Below are 17263 nucleotides of genomic sequence, written 5' to 3' on the forward strand. Positions count from 1 at the left end.
CTCTATCCTGTACCCGTGAGACAGAATGTCTCTCCCCCAACGGCCATTGACCTATGGCAGTTAAATATCGCCAAGGCGGGAGAGCCTGCTACCGAGCGCGGATGCGAAGAGAGGAGGTTGCAAGTCCTGAGGAAGCCGCCTTGGAAGCGGGTTTTCAGACTGTCTGTTTTGGGCGTGACTGAGCCCGCCACGAATCTGAGCTCCTCTGATCTTTTTGAGTCCTTTTTGGACGAGGGGACCCCTGCTCTGTTGGGGTTTGTTTGTCTGGGCTGAGGTAAGGATGAATCTTTACCCTTGGAGTGTTTAATGATTTCATCCAAACGCCCACCAAACAGTCGTTCCGCAGAAAAAAACAAAACTGGTTAAGTACTTTTTTGGAAGCAAAATCTGCCTTCCATTCACTTAACGACCAGGGTCTGCGTAAAAACACGGAGTGAGCTGACGCCTCTGTCGTACGGCTCGTAGAGTGTAGGACAGGCGTAATCGCGTAAGACGCAAATGCAAACATTTGAGAGATTAAGGATGCCACCTGCGGTACAGATGTACGTGTGACTGTGTCCATCTGTGTAAGACAAGCTGAAATGGCTTGGAGTGCCTCTATGGCTGCGAATGCTGGAGCCAACGGCGCGCCTACAGCCTCATAGGTGGATTTCGACCAGAGATCCGTCTGTCTGTCAGCGGCATCTGTAAGTGGACCCCCATCTTCCACTGCAATTATGGATCTAGCCACAAGCCTGGAGAGTGGAGGATGTCCCTTGGGACACTGGGTCCAGCCCTTGACCACGTCAGGGGCAGGGATAACGTGTATCTTAAGCCGCTTGGAGAAGCGCTTATCTGGATAAGCGTGGTGTTTTTTGGACTATCTCTCTGAAGGCAGAGTGGTCCAGAAAAATACCTAATTTACGCTTGGGATACCTGAAATAGAATTTCTCCTGCCGTACAGCTGGCTCCTTCACAGGAGGAGCTGAGGGAGAAATGACCAACATTCTATTGATGGACGCTATAAGATAATACACTATGGCGTCCCCATCAGGTGTACCGAGATTGAGAGCGGTCTCAGGATAAGACTCCTGAGCAGCTATCTCCGCTTCAGCACCCAGAGAGTCCACCTGCGGGACCCTGACCAGTGCGATGAAACTGAGGGCCGCTCAGCGAGCCCGCTTAGGCTGTCTGGGACTGTCGTCCGTGTCAGAGCCGTGACTCTGGGATGCACGTGACCCCCCCGGAGCTGTAATTGTTCACACTGAGGGGGACCATGGATCAATGATTCAACAGTGCTCATGGTGTGAGAGACTTGTCTGGACTGCAAGGCTTCTAGTATCACAGCCATAGTCTCAGAAAATCTGTCAGTAAACACTGCAGACTTCATCCCCAGCCTCTGGATCATTAGCAGAGACTCCGGCTGAGTTGCATACAATGGGGGTGTATGTAACCTGCCGGCCATATAGCCGTACCTGCTGTACCGGCTGCATGGAAAACATGTGCTTCTGCACCTCTGTTTTCCACAGACAGTATGCTGTAATCTCCTCCGCACAATAAGGAGGATATATACAAAAGTACGACCAAAACAGTGCAATGCATAGCGTAGAAGCATATATCTCAATGCACTTCGGCACTAGTGGGGTTAGCACCACAAGTGCTGATTAACGCCTGCTCACAGCGATTGTGTGAACCTCAGAATCCCTGTCAGGGTGTTCCCACACTTGTCTGTTTTATCGCTATGGAAAGAACTGACAATAATGGCTGCCGGCGTCCTGTGTTAGAGAAGGAAGCCGTGGGCGTGCTTGAGAAAGTGCGGGAATCCGGTTTCACAGTGCACACAGTGAGAGGGGTGGAGTATGCAAAACATACTCCAGCTCTCCGGGCTGCCGTGATGTGCAGCGTCACGCCCCTACCCTGACTGGCAGGCCTGTGGGCGTTAACGAACGAACTAGGCCGCAAAAGCCGGGGACTCGATTTATAAGCGCGGCCGCCGTAAAAGCGCGGCCAGCGCGGAAGTCCCCGGCGCACCACAAGTCCCAGCCGCGTCGCAGTCCCAGCGGCCGGCGCGACCGTTCTACATAAGTCTGCCCACTCAGCTAAGCTGAAGTGAGACAATGGCACAAGCGCAGCAGCGCTGATGTCCCCGGCGCACTAACACACCCAGCAATGCTGCGGTGTGCGTGCGAAATGCACGGGGACACAGAGTACCTTGAGGAAGCAGGGCCTGTCCCTGATGATACTCCGCTCCATATCCAGCGTCTTCTCCAGGGGCTGCAGATGGAGCACGGTCTCAGTGCCTGGAGACCGGTAAAATCCCACTTCGCCCAGAGCCCTGTAACAGGGATGGGGAAGGAATCAGCATGTGGGCTCCAGCCTCTGTACCCGCAATGGGTACCTCAACCTTAACAAACACCTCCGACATAAAGTGGGGTGAGAAGGGAGCATGCTGGGGGCCCTAGTATGGGCCCTCTTTTCTTCCATCCGACATAGTCAGCAGCTGCTGCTGACTAAACAGTGGAGCTATGTGTGGATGTCTGACCTCCTTGCACAAAGCATGAAAACTGATGAGCCAGTGATCCCACTGGGGGTGTATAGCCAGAAGGGGAGGGGCCTTACACTTTTGAGTGTAATACTTTGTGTGGCCTCCGGAGGCAATAGCTATACACCCAATTGTCTGGGTCTCCCAATGGAGCGACAAAGAAAGGGAGACGTTCCTGTCGAAGGACGTCGACTTCCTGTCCCATTTGCGGAGAATGTCCCATTGAAGTGGACGCAGATGAAACTGCGCAAAAGGAACTGCCTCCATTGCCGCCACCATCTTCCCTAGGAAGTGCATGAGGCGCCTCAAGGGGTGTGACTGGCCTTGAAGGAGAGATTGCACCCCTGTCTGCAGTGAACGCTGTTTGTCCAGCGGAAGCTTCACTATCGCTGAGAGAGTATGAAACTCCATGCCGAGATATGTCAGTGATTCGGCCGGTGTCAGATTTGACTTTGGGAAATTGATGATCCACCCGAATCTCTGGAGAGTCTCCAGAGCAATGTCCAGGCTGTGTTGGCATGCCACTCGAGAGGGTGCCTTGACAAGCAGATCGTCTAAGTAAGGGATCACCGAGTGTCCCTGAGAGTGTAGGACTGCTACCACTGTTGCCATGACCTTGATGAAGACCCGTGGGGCTGTCGCCAGGCCGAAAGGCAGTGCCACGAACTGAAGGTGTTCGTCCCCTATGGCGAAGCGCAGGAAGCGCTGATGCTCTGGTGCAATCGGTACGTGGAGATAAGCATCTTTGATGTCGATTGATGCTAGGAAATCTCCTTGGGACATTGAGGCGATGACTGAGCGGAGCGATTCCATCCGGAACCGCCTGGTTTTTACGTGTTTGTTGAGCAGTTTTAGGTCCAGAACAGGACGGAAAGATCCGTCCTTTTTTGGCACCACAAACAAGTTGGAGTAAAAACCGTGACCCTGTTGCTGAAGAGGAACAGGGATCACCACTCCTACTGCCTTCAGAGTGCTCACCGCCCGAAGAAGAGCATCGGCTCGCTCGGGGGGCGGAGATGTTCTGAAGAAACGAGTCGGAGGACGAGAGCTGAACTCTATCCTGTAACCGTGAGACAGAATGTCTCTCACCCAACGGTCTTGTACCTGTGGCAGCCAGGCGTCGCAAAAGCGGGAGAGCCTGCCACCGACCGAGGATGCGGTTTGAAGAGGCCGAAAGTCATGAGGAGGCCGCTTTGGGAGCGGTTCCTCCGACGGTCTTTTTAGGACGTGACTTAGACCGCCATGAATCGGAGTTCCTCTGACCCTTCTGTGGCCTATTGGACGAGGAGAATTGAGACCTGCCCGCGGGCCGAAAGGACCGAAACCTCGATTGTACCTTCCGTTGTTGAGGTCTGTTTGGTTTGGACTGGGGTAAGGATGAGTCCTTTCCCTTGGATTGTTTAATGATTTCATCCAATCGCTCACCAAACAGGCGGTCGCCAGAAAGTGGCAAACCGGTTAATAACTTTTTGGAAGCAGAGTCTGCCTTCCATTCACGTAGCCACAAGGCCCTGCGGACTGCCACCGAATTGGCGGATGCTACCGCCGTACGGCTCGCAGAGTCCAGGACAGCATTAATGGCGTAGGACACAAACGCCGACGCCTGAGAGGTTAAGGACCCCACCTGCGGAGCAGAGGCACGTGTGACTGTATTAATCTGCGAGTGACAAGCTGAGATAGCTTGGAGTGCCCATACGGCTGCGAATGCCGGAGCAAAGGACGCGCCGATAGCTTCATAGATGGATTTCAACCAGAGCTCCATCTGTCTGTCAGTGGCATCCTTGAGTGATGCACCATCTTCCACTGCAACTATGGATCTAGCCGCCAGTCTGGAGACTGGAGGATCCACCTTGGGACACTGAGCCCAACCCTTGACAACGTCAGGGGGGAAGGGATAACGTGTGTCCTTAAGGCGCTTAGAAAAGCGCTTATCTGGACAAGCTCGGTGTTTCTGGACTGCCTCTCTGAAGTCAGAGTGATCCAGAAACGTACTCATTGTACGCTTGGGAAACCTAAAACGGAATTTCTCCTGCTGAGAAGCTGAATCCTCAATTGTAGGAGCTGGGGGAGAAAGATCCAACACCTGATTGATGGACGCTATAAGGTCATTCACTATGGCGTCTCCTTCAGGTGTATCTAGGTTGAGAGCGGTCTCAGGATCAGAATCCTGATCTGCCACCTCCGCTTCATCCTCTAGAGAGTCCTCCTGCTGAGACCCTGAGCAGTGTGATGAGGTCGAGGGAAGCTCCCAGCGAGCCCGCTTAGGAGGTCTGGGACTGCGGTCCGTGTCGGAGACCTCACCTTGGGACCTATGAGTCATCCCAGGAGCACTTTGCTGCTCCAACCGAGGGGGGCCTGGGGTCAATGATTCCACAGTGCCCGGGGCCTGTGTTACCGGTCTGGACTGCAAGGCTTCTAGTATCTTAGCAGACCATTTATCCATAGACTCAGAAAGTTTGTCAGCGAATACTGCAAACTCCGTCCCTGTCACCTGGACAGTGGTAGCAGGTGGTTCCACCTGGGCCACCAGTGGCAGAGGCTCCGGCTGAGTAAGTGCCGCAGGGGCCGAGCATTGCACACAATGAGGGTAGGTGGAACCTGCCGGTAGCATAGCCGCACATGAGGTACAGGTTGCAAAGTAAGCCTGTGCTTTGGCACCCTTGCTTTTTGCGGACGACATGCTGTTGTCTCCTCTGAGTACAATCCGGGAGGGTATATAGCCAAAAACCAACAGTGCGACCGTACAGAGTATATGTATAGCATATAAGTATATGTATAGCATATAAGCATATGTATATATACACTTCGGCACCCAGGGGGGCCAGCACCTAGTAACAGGTGCGGCTTACCGACCGCCCAAAGTGGTTGTGTGACCACCAGATTCCCTGCCTGGGCCTCCCAGAGCCTGTTGTCTCTCCTCTCCAGCTTCAGAAGTGCTGACAGGAATGGCTGCCGGCGTTCTGTGAGGAGGAGGGGGCCGTGGGCGTGCCCTAGAAAGTGCGGGAATCTGGTGCCCCACGGTGCTCAGTGAGGGGGGAGGAGGATACAAAGTATGCTCCAGCCCTCAGCGCTGACGTCCAGTGCAGCGTCCCTCCCTTCCCCTGACTGGCAGGCCCGGGGGCGGGAGTATGCGGTACTAGGCCGCAGAAGCCGGGGACTAAAGTTATAAGCGCGGCCGGCAAACAAGCGCGGTCAGCGCGGTAGTCCCGGCGCACTAACACACCCAGCAGTGCTGCAGTGTGTATGGCACAAGCGCTCCATGCGCCGTCCCCAAGGGGACACAGAGTACCTCACAGTAGCAGGGCCTTGTCCCTGACGATACCCGGCTCCTGTCCAGCAGATTCCCCAGGGGCTGCGGAGGGAGCACGGTCCCAGTGCCTGGAGACCGATTAGGATCCCACTTCAGCCAGAGCCCTTAAGGGATGGGGAAGGAAAACAGCATGTGGCTCCTGCCTATGTACCCGCAATGGGTACCTCAACCTTAACAACACCGCCGACCAGAGTGGGGTGAGAAGGGAGCATGCTGGGGGCCCTGTTATGGGCCCTCTTTTCTTCCATCCGACATAGTCAGCAGCTGCTGCTGACTAAGATGTTGAGCTATGCGTGCATGTGTGCCTCCTTCGCACAAAGCATAAAAACTGAGGAGCCCGTGATGCACGGGGGGGTGTATAGGCAGAAGGGGAGGGGCTTTACACTTTTAAGTGTAATACTTTGTGTGGCCTCCGGAGGCAGAAGCTATACACCCCAATTGTCTGAGTCTCCCAATGGAGCGACAAAGAAAATGGGAACGCTACAAGTTTTGGAAAATGGCGCAAAACGTGCGCTACTGTTTGGACAAGCTTTTGAATTTTTTTTAACCCCTTAAATACAAGTAAACCTATTTCATGTTTGGTGTCTACAAACTCGTACTAACCTGAGGCATCATACCAACACATCAGTTTGACCATATGGTGAACACCGTGAATAAAATATTCCAAAAACTATTGTGCGATCACTTTTTTTTTTGCAATTTTTCCATACTTGGAATTTTTTTTGCCGTTTTCCAGTACACTATATGGTAAAATGATTTCATTTAAAAGTACAACTCGTCCCGCAAGAAACAAGCCCTTATATGGCAAGATTGACAGAAAAATAAAAAAATTACGACTCTCGGAAGAGGAAAAAAAAAACCCGGAATAACGCAAAATGCCTGGGGACTGAAGGCGTTAACAGCCACAGGTGGCGCAGAGCTGTTAAATGCCACTGCCAATTGGTGTTATCTGCAATTAGTGCTGTGACATTCAGTGGTCTAGTGAAGACCCCTGTACCTGTTATGGTGCTTTTATGAAAACCAGCCCATTGCTGATGTTCACAGGAGACCATGATTTCTGCTATATACAGCAATAAGTCACAGTAAGTTTGTCACGGTAAACACAGGGGTCATCGGCTAGCCACTGGCAACTAGTGATGAGTGAGCACTACGATGCTCGGGTCTTGTAATGAGCAGTAGTATGCTCAGACGGACTCAACTCTTGTACAGAGTATAATTTAAGTCAATGTTGACCTTGAACATTTTTCCGGAAGCTCTTCCAGAAAAATGTTCATGTTCCCCATTAACGTCCAGTATACTTAGAGTCGAGCCCGTCCAACCGTTCAGCTGCTGATTATCAGTACTGAGCATCCGAGCATGGAAGTGCTGCTCATCACTAATGACTACCCATTGGTCACGTCATGGGCCACCGCTGAGAGCAGAGAATGACGTACTCCCCGCAGGCACGTGTTAAATCCTGCTGGCAGATATTGACAGTGGGATTTAACTAGTTAATACTGGCAGGCAAATCTGAACGCTGCTGTTAAAAGGCATATGTCAGCTGGTCAGATCAGCCGACATGTCCAGGGAAAGGTGCGAGCCCACATCAAAAGGGAGGTACACTGCCGCTGACGTACCAATACATCATAGATAATGAAGAGGTTAATGTATTTATTAATATACATCATTACCAATCTACCTTGTAAAAGACTTACCTGTGCTGTTTGGACATAGACGTGCCAGTAGCTCAAATCGAATGTCTCTTTCTACACTCATAGATCGGGCATGAATTTTAAATATGTGTGTTCGACCCTTGAGAGGTAAAGAAAAAAAATCCATTGGTTAGAATAACGCAAATAAAAGGAAATTTCTTTATCAAAATAGGCTAGCTTTAAATTATTGGCTGGCTGGGATGTCACTTTTGATAAATGTCTCAGGCTATGTACAGCTTTTGCTGATTTTTTTGGTATATAAACCTTTAACTGTTCATGCCATGGTTTCCTTTGTTCATACTGGAATGTGGACATTGTAGATTCAAACTGAAAGCAGCGCGTGTGAAATAATCCAGTGTTATAGTGACTGTCAGCCAGAATGACTGTTCAAGTACAGGTGCTTGTGTATTATGGCGGGGCTAATCATTTACCTACACCTTCCCCCCCTGCTTGTTTTGCCTCCACCTCTCTCTCTCCTTTTCTTTGAATGACAGCTCTATCTTTGTAGAGATAGAGAAGGGAGGAGATGAACTGAAAACAAGCAAGTGGGAAGGTGCACTTAAATGGTTGGCCAAACTAAGGGGTGCACCGAGCGCCTGTGGTTAGGTTCAACAGTCATTCTGTGCCTGCCATAAAGGGGCATTTACACCACTAAATAATTGTGAATGAGTGATGGTAAAATAAAAAAAAAAACCTCTTTAATTTCACAATTATTCTGACATGTAAACATGCTGCCAGCCACCAGATAAACCAGCGATATGCTCACTCGGAGTAAATTATCTTTTATGCAACGTTTAAAAAAAAATAAAAAATAAAAAAAATAAATAAAAATCACTGAGTAAGGTACCATCCTGAGTAAACTTCCACTGCCGAAAACCATGGTCGCATCATTTAGTTTGAGAAAATGCCAAGAGAATGTAAAGCTGTCATGACGGTAAAAGGGGTACTTTTGTGGAATCTAACTTTTAACACATTCTGGTTTGCTTCACGTGTTTTTCTACTTGTTGCCATATATTGCTACTATTAGTTTGAATCTACAATGTGAACATTCCAATAAAAACAAGGGAAACCAATGCATAAACAGGTGTGGGTAAACGTTTCACTGGTACTGTACATGTGCACAAATATTCTGCTAAAAATAACTTATTGGCATTTAGAAAAATAAATATATGTTGTCTAGCTTCCACATTAACTATGTTTATCGGCACATAGAAAGCTGTACAATCTCATTCACAGTTAAATTGGCCTATTGCTTCTATCTCAAGTGGCTTCTAAGTTTTCCAACTTCAATATGATCAATATTAAACTTAAATGATCATTTAAGGGGAACACACAGCCGCTGAAAACCAAGCTAAAAAAGAGAATTTTGTTTACTTACCGTAAATTCTTTTTCTTATAGTTCCGTATTGGGAGACCCAGACCATGGGTGTTTAGCTTCTGCCTCCGGAGGACACACAAAGTACTACACTTAAAAGTGTAGCTCCTCCCTCTGAGCTTATACACCCCCTGGTGAGCCAGTCCCAGCCAGTTTAGTGCAAAAGCTGAAGGAGAATAGCCACCCACAAGTAGAACAGAGCAAGAGCCGGAACAACCGGAGACTCTGTCCATGACAACAGCCGGTGATAACTCGCGGAACAAGAAATTGCCAACAGGCAACAGGGAGGGTGCTGGGTCTCCCAATACGGAACTATAAGAAAAAGAATTTACGGTAAGTAAACAAAATTCTCTTTTTCTTTATCGTTCCTTTGGGAGACCCAGACCATGGGACGTTCCAAAGCAGTCCCTGGGTGGGAAAAAAAAACAGAAAAACTAAGAAGTAGGCAGAACCTAACTTCACAAGTGGGCAACAGCCGCCTGAAGGATGCGTCTGCCCAAGCTCGCATCTGCCGAAGCATGAGCATGCACTTGGTAGTGCTTCGAGAAGGTATGCAGGCTAGTCCAAGTGGCAGCCTGACAGACTTGTTGAGCCGTAGCCTGGTGCCTAAAAGCCCAAGAGGCACCGACAGCTCTGGTCGAGTGTGCCTTGATCCCCGGCGGGGGAGGCACCTGAGTACTCTGGTAGGCGTCCGAAATGGTCGATCTAATCCAACGGGCTAAGGTCGGCTTAGAAGCAGGGAGGCCCTTGCGCCGACCTGTGGTTAGCACAAAAAGAGAGATGCACCTCCTGAGCGCAGCGGTGCGAGATACATAGATCTGGAGAGCACGCACCAGATCTAGGGTATGCAGCGCTTTTTCAAAGCGATGAACGGGCCGGACAGAAGGAAGGCAAGGTAATGTCCTGGTTAAGGTGGAAGGGAGAGACCACCTTAGGAAGAAAGTCCGGAGTCGGACGGAGAACCACCTTGTCTTGATGAAAAACTAAAAAAGGTGACTCCGAGGAGAGCGCAGCCAAATCAGAGACTCTCCTGAGAGAAGTTATGGCAACTAGAAAGGCCACTGTCTGAGAAAGACGATACAAAGAAACCTCCCTAAGAGGCTCAAAAGGGGGTTTCTGTGAGGACCAAGTTAAGGTCCCAGGGATCCAAGGGCCGCCGATAAGGCGGAATGATGTGAGACGCGCCTTGCATGAAGGTGCGGACCTGAGCCAGCCGAGCGAGACGCCGCTGGAACAGTACTGACAGAGCTGAGACTTGTCCCTTGAGAGAGTTGAGGGCCAGTCCTAGCTGCAGACCGGACTGTAGAAAAGACAGAAGGGTCGGCAAAGAGAATGACCAAGGAGGATGGCCGGTAGAGCGACACCAGGACAGGAAAATTTTCCAAGTCCTGTGATAGATCTTAGCGGAGGAAGACTTACGGGCCCGAGTCATAGTGGAGATGACTTTTGGAGGAATACCAGAAGCCGTCAAAATCCAGGACTCAAGAGCCACGCCGTCAATTTGAGAGCCGCAGAATTCGGGCGGAAAAACGGACCTTGCGAGAGTAGGTCTGGACGGTCCGGGAGATGCCACGGCATCTCTACGGACAGTTGGAGCAGGTCCGGATACCAAGCTCGCCTGGGCCAGTCCGAAGCAATGAGGATGACTCGACGGCCCTCCATTCTGATCTTGCGCAGGACTCTGGGCAAGAGAGCTAGAGGGGGAAACACGTAGGACAGACGAAACTGGGACCAGTCTTGAACCAGAGCGTCCGCGGCGAAGGCCTGAGGATCGTGGGAGCGAGCCACGTAAACAGGAACTTTGTTGTTGTGACGGGCTGCCATTAGGTCCACATCCGGAGTGCCCCATTTGCGGCAGATTGACTGAAACACTGCCGGGTGCAGGGACCACTCGCCACCGTCCACGCTTTGACAGCTGAGATAATCTGCCTCCCAGTTTTCCACGCCTGGGATGTGGACTGCGGATATGGTGGACTTGGAGTCCTCCGCCCAATTGAAGGATGCGTTGTACCTCCAGCATTGCCAGGCGGCTGCGTGTCCTGCCCTGATGATTGATGTAGGCAACCGCTGTCGCATTGTCTGACTGGACTCGAATGTGCCTGCCCGCCAACAGGTGGTGAAAAGCTAGGAGAGCTAGAAGCACAGCTCTGGTTTCCAGCACATTGATTGAAAGGGCTGACTCGGACGGAGTCCAAGTGCCCTGTGCTCTGTGGTGGAGACATACTGCTCCCCAGCCGGATAGACTGGCATCCGTGGTGAGAATCACCCAGGACGGGGCCAGGAAGGAGCGCCCTTGGGACAGGGAGAGGGGCCGAAGTCCCCACTGAAGAGAGCTCCTGGTCCGTGGCGACAGAGCCACTAACCTGTGTAAGGAGGAAGGCCGCTTGTCCCAACAGCGGAGAATGTCCAGCTGCAGGGGGCGCAGATGGAACTGGGCAAAGGGAACAGCCTCCATGGATGCCACCATTTGACCCAGCACCTGCATCAGACGCCTGAGGGTATAACGGCGGGGCCTCAGCAGAGAGCGCTCCGCTAGCTGGAGAGACTGCTGTTTGATTAAGGGCAACTTCACAAGTGCCGGCAAAGTCTTGAACTGCATCCCTAGGTACGTGAGACTCTGGGTCGGAGTCAGAGTGGATTTGGGAAGATTGACAAGCCACCCGAATTGGGCTAGAGTGGCAAGAGTGAGCGAGACACTCCGCTGACAGTCTGCGCTGGATGGCGCCTTGACTAGAAGGTCGTCCAGGTAAGGGAGCACTGCCAACCCCTGGAGGTGCAGGACCGCAATCACTGCTGCCATGACCTTGGTGAATACCCGAGGGGCCGTGGCTAACCCGAAGGGGAGAGCCACGAATTGGAAATGATCCTCTCCTATTGCAAAACGTAACCAACGGTGGTGTGAAACTGCAATTGGCACATGTAGATAGGCATCTCTGATGTCGATGGACGCCAGGAAATGCCCTTGGGTCATTGAGGCAATGACTGATCGCAGAGACTCCATGCGAAAATGCCGCACCCGAACATGCTTGTTGAGAAGCTTGAGATCCAGGATGGGCCGGAAGGTACCGTCCTTTTTGGGAACTAGGAAGAGGTTTGAGTAAAAACCTCTGAACCGTTCCCGAGCGGGAACTGGTACAATTACTGCGTTTGCCTGCAAGGATGCCACGGCCTGTGAGAAGGCGGCGGCCTTGGAGCAGGGGGGAGTTGAGAGAAAAAATCTGTTTGGCGGGCTGGAAGAAAATTCTATCCTGTAGCCGTGAGATATGATCTCTCTCACCCACTGATCGGAGACTTGTTTTAACCAAGTGTCGCCAAAGTGGGAGAGCCTGCCACCGACTAAGGACGTTGCTGGAGCGGGCAGAGAGTCATGAGGAGGCTGCCTTAGTGGCAGAACCTCCTGCGGTCTTCTGCGGACGCGCTTTTGGGCGCCAGTTGGATTTCTGATCCTTAGCTGAGTTAGCAGACGAGGCGGAGGGCTTAGAGGACGACCAGTTGGAGGAACGAAAGGAACGAAACCTCGACTGATTCCTACCCTGGGCGGGTTTCCTGGTCTTGGTTTGTGGCATGGAAGTACTCTTCCCGCCAGTAGCTTCCTTAATGATTTCATCCAGCTGTTCACCGAACAGCCGGGAACCAGCAAAAGGGAGCCCAGCAAGAAACGTCTTTGAAGAAGCATCTGCCTTCCACTCTCGAAGCCACAAGATCCTGCGGATAACGAGGGAATTAGCCGAAGCCACTGCAGTGCGGTGAGAAGCCTCTAGCATGGCAGACATGGCATAAGATGAAAAAGCTGAAGCTTGAGAAGTTAAGGCAACCATCTCAGGCATAGATTCCTTGGTGAGGGAATGCATCTCCTCTAGAGAAGCAGAGATGGCTTTGAGAGCCCACACTGCTGCAAAAGTCGGGGAAAACGCGGCCCCCGCCGCTTCATACACAGATTTGGCCAGAAGGTCAATCTGACGGTCAGTGGAATCCTTAAGGGAGGTGCCGTCAGCCACCGACACAACGGTCCGGGCTGAGAGCCTAGACACCGGGGGGGTCTACCTTTGGGGAGTGAGACCACTCCTTGACCACCTCAGGTGGAAAGGGAAAACAGTCATCAGAACCACGCTTTGGAAAACGTTTGTCATGACAGGCCCTGGGTTTGTTCACAGCGGTCTGAAAACTGGAGTGGTTAAAGAACACTCTTTACTCTCTTAGGCGAGGTAAACTGATGCTTTTCTGCCAGAGAGGGTTGCTCCTCTGATACTGGCGGATTGAGATCCAGTACAGAACTAATAGAAGCAATCAAGTCACTAAGATCTGAGTCACCCTCGGAAAGATCAATGGGGTACATGGAGTTAGCCTCCGAACCGCCCCGTAAGGGCATCCTCCTCATCTTGCGAGTCAGCTCTTGAATCAGAGCCGCGGGATGAGGAGGGGGAGGAAACCCTGCGCCTTCTCTTAGGAGGACGGGGTCTGGGATCTGATGATGAATCCTCTGTGAGCTCCGATGGACGGAGGTCAGAGGATAGGGATCCTAAAGGACCCTTAGCAAGAGAATTAGAGGCACCCTGTGAGGAGGGCTGATGCATATTCAAAGTCCTGGACAAAAGTCCCATGGACTCAGCAAATGACTGGGATATAGACCTAGAGAAGGACTCTACCCAGGCCGGGGGTTCAGCCACAGGTGCAGAGGCAGCCGGAGAGACCACTGGGGGTGAGACTCCAGGCTGTGGCACCGCCAAGTTAGAGCAGACATCACAATGTGGATAGGTGCTCGGCTCAGGCAGCAGGAGCTGGAGTGCCATAGAGACCTGCAGGGGAGGAGACACGCCCCAGCAGTGGGGAGTGTCCCTCCCCTGTGCAGGACGGCCGCCGGGAGGAGCCGTGCCTGTCCCTCTGCATGAGTGACATGCGAGGTTAGTTAACAGAAACTAGGCCTCCGGCAAAGCCGGGGCCTAAATTTAAGCGGCGAGGCCGACGCGCAGGCACCATCGGCGCGGTTCTCGGGCGAAAGCTAGAGAACCCGCCGGAAATGCCCAAAATAAATACATTCAGCATACTCTCCCCATACAATAAAGAACAGGGACCCCCAACAAAAACGTCTCAGGTACTTAGCTGCTGAGACACAGGGCCAGATCCCTGGGGATGAGTGCTCCGGGTCCAACAGAATCCTCAAGGGGCTGTGGATGGAGACCGGTCTCCTGCCAGGCATGGAGACCGTGCTGGCTCCCACTTCAAGCCAGAGCCCAGGAGGGATGGTGAAGGTGCACGGCATGTAAGGCTCCAGCCTTGGAAATCAACCTTACAACAACCGCCGACACAGTGGGGTGAGAAGGGACATGCCGGGGGTCCAGACGTGGACCCGCACTTCTTCAATCTCTTCCAAAGAAAAAAAAAAATCATGAGAATGCATGTGTGGATGTATGCCTCCTGAACACAAAGCAATAAACTGGCTGGGACTGGCTCACCAGGGGGTGTATAAGCTCAGAGGGAGGAGCTACACTTGTAAGTGTAGTACTTTGTGTGTCCTCCGGAGGCAGAAGCTAAACACCCATGGTCTGGGTCTCCCAAAGGAACGATAAAGAAAGATAAACTGACCCACTTAGGCTGCTTTCACACTATGTTTTTTTTAACATCCATCATGAACGTTTTTTTTAACGCAAAAACGGATCCAGTGCAAATGCGTTTTCATTTCAATGCATTTGCAATAGACTCACGCGTTTGCGTGCGTTATAGTGAGGATCCAGCGAGTTGCAGTTTTCAAAAACGCTACTTGTAGCGTTTTTGAGCTGCGTCCAAATACTGCAAATTGCTGGATCCTGACTATACTGCATGCAAACGCATGTGAACGCTGGCATGCTGATAGACAGGATCCTGCTTGCTCTACTGAGCATGCCCAGAAACCAGCCTCGGGTGATCAGTCTCTCTCTCCCCTTCCCTCTCTGTCTCTATCCCTCTCCTCTCCCTCCCTCTCCCTCTGTCTCTTTTTCCCTCCCTCTCTGCCTCTCACCCTCTCCCTCTCCCCCGCCTGAGAGCTGCGGACACTCGTAACCAAGATAAATATCGGGTAACCAAGGAAAGCGCTTCTCTTAGTTACCCGATGTTTACGTTGGATACGTGTGCAGGGAGCAGGGAGCCCGGCTCCTAGCACCTTCGGATGCTCGTAACCAAGCAAGTTACCCGATGTTAACCTTGGTTACGAGCCTCTGCAGCTGTTAGAAGCCGGCTCCCAGTATATCACGTTCAGTTCCCCTCACTCCCGATCAAATTACTCCAATGCCCGCCCATAAACTTAAAGTGACAGGATCCTGCAAGATAACATGTGTTTGCATGCGTTTTTTTGCTGTAAAAGCAAGATCCGCTTTTACAGCAAAAACGTTCATGACGCATGTTAAAAAACGTAGCGTGAATGAGCCTTAATAGTGAACAACCATGCTGCCCATTGCTGTGTACTGAGTTACATATAGACGCAGAAGCTAAAAACTATGCAAAATGTGTAAAATGAAGGGAATTTTGTTTACTTACCGTAAATTCCTTTTCTTCTAGCTCCTATTGGGAGACCCAGACAATTGGGTGTATAGCTTCTGCCTCCGGAGGCCACACAAAGTATTACACTTTAAAAAACTGTAACCCCTCCCCTCTGCCTATACACCCTCCCGTGCATCACGGGCCCATCAGTTTTGGTGCCAAAGCAGGAAGGAGGAAACTTATAAATTGGTCTAAGGTAAACTCAATCCGAAGGATGTTCGGAGAACTAAACCATGAACCAAAGAACAATTCAACATGAACAACATGTGTACACAAAAGAACAACAGCCCGAAGGGAACAGGGGAGGGTGCTGGGTCTCCCAATAGGAGCTAGAAGAAAAGGAATTTACGGTAAGTAAACAAAATTCCCTTCTTCTTTGTCGCTCCATTGGGAGACCCAGACAATTGGGACGTCCAAAAGCAGTCCCTGGGTGGGTAAAAGAATACCTCGATAAAAAGAGCCGTAAAACGGCCCCCTCCTACAGGTGGGCAACTGCCGCCTGAAGGACTCGCCTACCTAGGCTGGCATCTGCCGAAGCATAGGTATTCACCGGATAGTGTTTCGTGAAAGTGTGCAGACTCGACCAGGTAGCCGCCTGACACACCTGCTGAGCCGTAGCCTGGTGCCGCAATGCCCAGGACGCACCCACAGCTCTGGTAGAATGGGCTTTCAGCCCTGAAGGAACCGGAAGCCCAGATGTACGATAGGCCTCAAGAATCGGTTCCTTGATCCACCGAGCAAAGGTGGACTTGGAAGCCTGCGACCCCTTACGCTGGCCCGCGACAAGGACAAAGAGCGCATCAGAACGGCGCAGGGGCGCCGTACGAGAAATGTAGAGTCGGAGTGCTCTCACGAGATCTAACAAGTGCAAATCCTTTTCACATTGGTGAACTGGATTGGGACAAAAAGAAGGTAAGGAGATATCCTGATTGAGATGAAAAGGGGATACCACCTTCGGGAGAAACTCCGGGACCGGACGCAGAACCACCTTATCCTGGTGAAACACAAGGAAGGGGGCTTTGCATGACAGCGCTGCTAGCTCAGACACTCTCCGAAGTGATGTGACTGCCACTAGGAAGACCACCTTCTGCGAAAGGCGTGAAAGAGAAACATCCCTCATCGGCTCGAAAGGTGGTTTCTGAAGAGCCGTTAGCACCCTGTTAAGATCCCAGGGTTCTAGCGGACGCTTGTAAGGTGGTACTATGTGACAAACCCCCTGCAGGAACGTGCGTACCTGCGGAAGCCTGGCTAGACGCTTTTGAAAAAACACGGAAAGCGCCGATACCTGTCCCTTGAGAGAGCCGAGAGACAAACCCTTGTCTAATCCGGATTGAAGGAAAGACAGAAAAGTGGGCAAGGCAAACGGCCAGGGAGTAAAACCCTGATCAGAGCACCAGGATAAGAAGATCCTCCACGTCCTGTGGTAGATCTTGGCGGACGTTGGTTTCCTGGCCTGTCTCATAGTGGCAATGACCTCTTGAGATAACCCTGAAGACGCTAGGATCCAGGACTCAATGGCCACACAGTCAGATGGAGGGCCGCAGAATTCAGATGGAAAAAAGGCCCTTGAGACAGCAAGTCTGGTCGGTCTGGTAGTGCCCATGGTTGACCCAACGTGAGATGCCACAGATCCGGGTACCACGACCTCCTCGGCCAGTCTGGGGCAATGAGGATGGCGCGGCGGCAGTCGGACCGGATCTTGCGTAACACTCTGGGCAGCAGTGCCAGAGGGAGAAATACATAGGGCAGTTGAAACTGCGACCAATCCTGCACTAATGCGTCTGCCGCCAGAGCTCTGTGATCTTGAGACCGTGCCATGAATGCCGGGACCTTGTTGTTGTGCCGGGACGCCA

The 17263-nt window shown here is 51.6% G+C and overlaps 1 protein-coding gene across 1 annotated transcript in view; it reads right to left on the bottom strand.

Moving 5' to 3' along the window:
* PSMC2 (proteasome 26S subunit, ATPase 2) overlaps positions 1-17263 on the bottom strand; it is a 113043-nt gene that overhangs the window by 25503 nt on the left and 70277 nt on the right. The window contains exon 11 of the mRNA XM_075345186.1: positions 7526-7622. Coding sequence (XP_075201301.1) covers positions 7526-7622 — 97 coding nt within the window. The remainder of the gene's footprint in view (positions 1-7525; positions 7623-17263) is intronic.

Source organism: Anomaloglossus baeobatrachus, chromosome 4 (assembly GCF_048569485.1).
Source record: "Anomaloglossus baeobatrachus isolate aAnoBae1 chromosome 4, aAnoBae1.hap1, whole genome shotgun sequence".
Taxonomy (NCBI): Eukaryota; Metazoa; Chordata; class Amphibia; order Anura; family Aromobatidae; genus Anomaloglossus; species Anomaloglossus baeobatrachus.